The 6,982-nt window shown below is 36.7% G+C and overlaps 1 protein-coding gene across 1 annotated transcript; it reads left to right on the plus strand.

The window, feature by feature from the left end:
• The first annotated feature begins 1,132 nt into the window (after positions 1-1,132).
• LOC120139153 lies at positions 1,133-1,999 on the plus strand. The gene has a single exon (XM_039154471.1). It carries the CDS (start codon positions 1,133-1,135, stop codon positions 1,997-1,999), a length of 867 nt encoding a protein of 288 aa, XP_039010402.1.
• The last annotated feature ends 4,983 nt before the right edge of the window (positions 2,000-6,982 follow it).

Consider the following 6,982-nt stretch of genomic DNA (forward strand, 5'->3'; position numbering starts at 1 on the left):
TTTCCCTTTGGCTGAATTGATTGAACTTTCCCCAACATAGTTTCTATTTTGAATCAATCATGAATTCATCCTCTAAACAACATTTCCATGAAATTATCATAATTTCATCATATGATAAATGTCATAATTATCATGATAAGATAATAGAGTTGACTCATTTCAACCAATTAAAACAGTATATAACATAAGAATATCATAAAATGCATAATTTACCTTAATTTCATATTCTGACAGTTTGCACTACCTTCAAATAAATATTATTTTGTATTAATCTAGGCATTCAAAAATTATTTCGTTTGTACTATTAGAAAGTAGAATCGAATACAAATCTAACTATATAAGACACTTTTTCTAGTTCAACTCGTACAACTTATGGCAAAATTTTCTATTTCATAACATAATCCGAAGGCATAATGTAACAAAATAACCCTAACGTTTGACAATAGTGTCAAATTTACCCGTATTATTTTTTTTGGAACATTTGGGTACGGACGCTTATTTTTGGGTCAAAAATAACCCACACTGGATGAAAACTGTCAGCTAACTGACTGTCAATGCCGGATGCTGACGTAGCGAGCACCCGCGGAGGAGAAAGTTGATGTGGACGTCCAGGTCATTCAGATCGCTGACGTAGAACCACGTCATTTTTAAAAAAAATTATTTATATTTTTATATTATTAAATCAAACCAATCAGAGAGTGACATGTGTCACTCTCTGATTGGTGCAAAGTTAAAATGGTAAAATGCAAGAAAGAGGATTCAAACCTATGTCTCTCGAGTGAATTATTTCATGTTTTACCACCAGGCTAGGCTATTTGCTCAAGTAACTTATGAAACAGATTGTATTTAACATTCATTATTTCGTCCGAATTTCATTTAAAAAAACAAAACTCGTGTTGCTATTAGCCAGTTTTTTCCTAAACTCTTTTACCCCGATTTTTTCCTCGGCCTTAATTTCCCTTTTATCCCGATTATTACCCAAATCTCCATCTCTTTCCTCCATTCACGCCGCTCTTACTCCCAGTGTTCATGCACTTCGGGCATTTTTTTTACTGCCATTTGCTTGACAAGATCAAACGAAACAAAACCTAGAATTTTCTGTGTTTTTGCTCGCTAGTTTTCGTCATAAAAAATGACTGAGTTTTCTTTGGCTGTTACCAAGAAGAAAACCCAGTTTTCAAGCCTTTTGCTTTCTAACTTCATGCTCTTTTGCTCCTACATTCTTTCTAATCCACTTTATTTGTCTTACTTCATCTTCTTCTCTCCTTATCGCTTCAAGATTTTCTCTTTCCTTTCGTCGCTCTTTGCCACCACTTCCCTTTTAGTTCTTGCATTATTTACGGTATTAAGTTCCCAAGTAGTCGACGATGAAAGTGATGGCTTACCATGCTTGGAAGAGCTTGAAGCGTATAAGATCATGTTTGAAGCTTCAACCATTGAAGAAATTAGAGAAAACCCAGATGAAGTTTTGGAGACGGAAGCCATTGTTGATTGCTTACTAGTTGTTGATGAACTTGACGACGACGCTTCAGTTCATAACCCTGAAACATTGACGAGTGGCACTTCCGATGAAGAATCAGTGGAGATTTCACGTCCGAAAACTGTTCAGGTAAATGCTGTAGTGAAGATCTTTGGAGATTTTTTGAAAGAAAAAGATGGGTTTGAAAACTTATCGCCTAAAGAGGGAGAAAAAGATGAGGAATCCGAGGCAATGGGGAGTAAAGTAAGTGATCCAGAGGCTACAGTGGGAACTAAAAATGGCGTGGAGCTTGAAGTCAAAACAATGGTGAATTCCCAAAGCATTAACAACGAAACATCGGGGTTGAGTTATTTGAGGTCAACGAGGAAAGAAAAGGAGTGGAAGAGGACATTGGCATGCAAGATTTTCGAGGAGAGACACAAGGTGACGGCGTCGGATGAAGGTGATGAAGGGATGGATTTATTATGGGAAGCATATGAAAGAAGTGATTTCAATAAGTCGAATCTGAAAAGTGTTTGATGGAAGAAAGGTGGCAATGGCATCGAAGAAGATGAGGATGAATCGGATGGTCATTTGTGCTGTTTGCAGGCCCTCAACTTCTCGAAATAAAGAATGAATGTTAAACGCTATTTGTTTCATAAGTTACTTGAGCAGGTGGCAAAATGCGAAGCAATACACATAAGAGACCTAGGTTCGAATCCCCTTCATGCATTTCACCATTTTAACTTTGCACCCATCAGAGAGTGACACGTGTCATTCTCTGATTGGTTTGATTTAATAATATAAAAAATATAAATAATAATTTTTAAAAAATGATGTGGCATAACCACATTGATCTGGATGACCTGGACGGTCACGTCAACTTTCTTTTCCATGCGTGCTAACTACGTCAGCATCTGGCATTGATCGTCAGTTGACTGACGGTTTTCATTCAGCATGGGTTGTTTTTGACCCAAAAATAAACGTTTGGTACCCGAATGTTTCAAAAAAACAATACGGGTAAATTTGACACTACTGTCAAACGTTAGGGTTATTTTGTTGCATTATGCCTAATCCAAAAATCAAAGGAAAAAGGACTAAAATGAAGAAGAAGAAAAAGAAAGAACACATACCTTGCTTCCTGCAAACTGATCGACCATAAAAATTCCATTCGAACGCCTTTGATCTTCAATTCAACTTCCAATAATTCCTCAGATACATATCAACATAAATTATATCAGAAACGGAGCTTATTTGCGATAAACAGATCAAATCGGATGATAAATTAGTGAAAGACAGCTTACCGGGTTCGAATTTTGTGAAACGCACTTCGGATTCGGATTCAGGACGTCGAAAGCATAAAATATGACTTTTTGGAAATTTGGAATTTTTGGTCAAAATCAAAGTCAACGGGTTTGACTGGCAATTTCGAGGCCTTCGGGTTCGAATTTCGAAAAACGGACAGCGGAATCGGATTTGGAACGTCGAAAAATGTCAGGATAGGTATACTCGGTCGAAGTCAAAGGTCGTTTAATGCCCGGTCAAAGTTTTGGTCAACAGTGGTCAACGCCGGTCAACGGTCAACGGGTTGGGTCAACAGGTCGGTCGGTAAACGGGTCGGGTTAGATCGGGTTATGACCGGTCAAACCGGTCAACTATGCACCAAAACCGGTCAAACCGGTCATTTGGACCATCCCCACGCGTAGTGGCGGCACGTGGGACCCCTTCCGGCTGCCTAAAAATCACGGAAAATTTCTTAAAAATTATTTTGAGCGATTTCAAGATACTTACAAAGCTCGGTTCACAATTTTGAACGGCGGAGAGCTCGATTTCAACAAATTGGAAACTTTGACCGCTTCACCTCCTCACGCGCCGCCATCGACGGAGACCAAGGATGATACCGGCGAACTAGGAACGATGCAACGAACACGATGGTGCGGGAAGTGTCGTAAACGGATAACCCGATCGTCGTGAATCGATGAAAAACCAATTAAAACTGAGTTATTACCGACGATACTTCCGACTGAAATTCACGACGAACGACGATGATTCACGACGAAATGTTTAAGGGGTTTTGTTCCTCGGTTAACAATGAACACGATGGTGGTTTCGGCTCGTCGATCGGAGGTCGGACGGCGAGTAGATCGGAGTTGTAAGGAGGGTTGACGGGAGAGGGAAAACTGGAAAAATTTCCAGAAACATACGGGAGATTGGGGGTATATATCATCTCATAATTAAAAATGGCTAAACCAAGAGTTTAGCCAGTGAACTTCCTGCACTTCATAAAACGGTCTGCTAACTTTAAAATTTTGCAATTTAACCCACTGTTTCTTTCAAAATACCAAATTAAATCCACCACTTTATAATTTTCTTAAATTTAGCCCCTAAATTGGGGTGTTACAATTCTCCCCTCCTTAAAAGAATTTCGTCCTCGAAATTCATTCATATCACATAATTGCATAAATGAAACTTCCATCAGTTCTTTATATATATATATATATATATATATATATCTTTCATGTAGCTTTTATAGAAATATGAATCCTCCACTAATCCTTAACCAGTTGAGTATACCTTCTTATCAGAAATCTCTCTCATTACAAGTAAATAATCAAAACAACTTTATCCTTGTGGAAATCAATTCAGCCTTAGTTACGAGAATATGCTCATGCATATCCCAATTTCATTTCCGGAGTAGAGTCAGAATTTTTCAGATAAATAACTCTAACATAGCTCGTAAGGTACTTTACAGCGTTTAGACAAATGTTACTGATGTTCCTTTTTGTACAAGTATAGTCTTAACGGATAGAAACTTCGGTTTACTAGCTACAGATAGGGACTCAGCCCTGGAGTTTCGGCTCAGAGAGGTACGATTGTAGTCTAGGGGCATGTACTGATCAGACATATTTTGACATTCGACCGACCGGTCTATCTTGAAAATTTTGACTCAAACCAAAGCTCTAATACCACTAAATGTAACCCCCCAGACCGATGTGGGTAGCCTGATCCGATCCGGGGAAGTCACATTTGGGCCACCAGAGCGACCCACTGTAATTATAGCAAAAAATTTAAAACTTTTATTGAAACATGTAACTTATAAAATCAGTTTTCACTATTTAAAAATAAAACAGATTTCCAAACTCGTATATAAAACAAAATACAATTACATGCCCCCTAATCACATGTACCATACTCTGCAACAACGCCGGACGAACTCCCTTACTGAAGTAGATAGATGCACTGGTACAATTCTTTTAACCTGAAGAGGTGAGTAATAGAGTGAGCTTTGGAAAGCTCAGTAATACAGAACTACCAGATGATGCTGATGAACGTGCAGATACAGATAAATATATATTTCCTTATTGTTTCCGAACATTTACAGATTTTTATGCTGAGCAGAATCCTACTGATATTTCAGGTGGTAAAGGACAATGTGCTTTCAGTTCAGAGAAATATTTTGGATGACTGAGTTCAGGATATCATAATAGGTTTTCTAGTGTGTTCCCAAAAAGCATGTAACTTTTCAGATCTTTTTAAAACATATATATATATATATATATATATATATATATATATATATATACCCCCATCCCAACACATCATAATGTGTAGGTTCCCCAGAACCATACACCCAACCCAACACATCATATAAGGCCCTGAGCACAAAGCCGAGGAACCTGCGAAACTTTTTCCTTCAACAATACCCCCCAATTAAAACATTTTCCATCCGTAAACGGATATATCAAAAATCAAAACATAAATCAGGTCAAGTATCATATCAGAAATCAGGTCAAGTAACAGATCAGAATCCAAGTCAAGTATCAGATCAGAATCCATGTCAGATATAATATCAGAATTCATGTCAAGTATCAGATCAGAATTCAAATCGAAAATCAGATAAAATATTCATGTGAGTAGGGAACACACCAGAGTTTATGGATATTATTTAGAGGGACTAGATAATCTTATAAGGCAGAGAAACACGTATATTTAGTTTATCGATAGAATGTCGGTATTTAGGATCACTATAGGAATATTTCAATAACTATTAAAATCATCAGTTATCAGAATGTGAATTATCAAGATCATATCTTATTCGGACAGTTTTCAGAAGTTGTACGTAATCAGAAAGGTATTCAGGATCTTTTACATCCATATCAATTGAGTGGATAATCGAACAACTTAACAACGAAGATTCAGAACCTTAACAATCTATGTCGATTGATCGCATTATCGAACAACTCTTAGATGAATAGTTCCAGAACTAATACTTATCGACTGGTCATTTCGTGTTCTTCTAGGGTATTTACACTTTAATACCAAAAATTCTGATCCATAGATCATCTTCGGAATCATCACTGAATAGATCTTCCAATGTCTTTATTTCATTTTTACGCTTCCACTATATCATGAAATACTGACGTGTTTGATTTGTAGTTCATGATCCAGAAGAACAGTACATCGTGTATGTTCATTAACGTTTCCAGACTCATCCAAATCACTTATTAAAATCTTAGTTATTGAGGTTACTTATTTCACTTAGTAGTCAAATCCATTCCAATTACTTCAGAGTTTTCCAGATTAATTTGGATGTCTCTAAATTTCGGATACATATTGTACTTCTGTTCAGTTCAGTCTTCGTGGTTGATTTGTCGAACAAATATCCAATTCTTAGTGCTTAACGCGATCTAGAGTTGAGCTGAGCTGAATACTTCCAAAATTATCATCGAGCCAAACTTGAGAAGACAAACACGCATTCAAGTAATATTTATGCCGTTCTGGTACTGACATAGCTTTAGGGTTGATCTACTCACTTAAGTTTTGTTCCATAACTTTTAAAGGTAGTCCAACACCTATGCTTATTTGGATTCCTTAATTAATCCAAGACATTTACTTAATATAGGCCATAAGGGTATTTTGGTAATTTTGGTGTTCAGTTTTATTCCATTCATTTCAGACCTCGAGGATATCCAATCATTCTTGAGCTTGATGGTATTCTTGGTCATTGTACAGATTCAGTGTACTTTAATCATTTCCTTCCGTCTGATCTTACTATTAAATTCAATCTTATCATTTATTTAAGTCCTTTCGAACAATTTTGAAAACAGAACAACCCCAACAAATTGTTCTTCATGTATTTACTCATAACTCGGATATTTTCGGGTCAAGTGCCTTCTCAGATTTTACAAATGGAATATCAGGAATTTTCCTGCACTAAGTCAGGATCTTAACAATTAAATCTGTACTTAATCGAGTTAAGTACGAATCCCCTAAGTATTTTCTCATTCAGAGTCAACTCAGACTATTCTACCTCTTAAGGGCATTTCCGTAATTTCTTAACCAGATAATTTCGATATTAGCTCTTAACGAAAAATAATATAATTTAGAGATCCCATGATTAATTTCTTTCTTGAACACTCTCTGATCTTGAAACGGTTCTCTTAACAAACTTCTAGTATCCTTCACAAACTCTCATAGGATTAAAACCGGTTATCCATAATTTCCAAATAAAACTAACATTTC

This window comes from Hibiscus syriacus, unplaced genomic scaffold, assembly GCF_006381635.1.
Source record: "Hibiscus syriacus cultivar Baekdansim isolate YM2019G1 unplaced genomic scaffold, ASM638163v2 tig00110729_pilon, whole genome shotgun sequence".
Lineage (NCBI taxonomy): Eukaryota > Viridiplantae > Streptophyta > Magnoliopsida > Malvales > Malvaceae > Hibiscus > Hibiscus syriacus.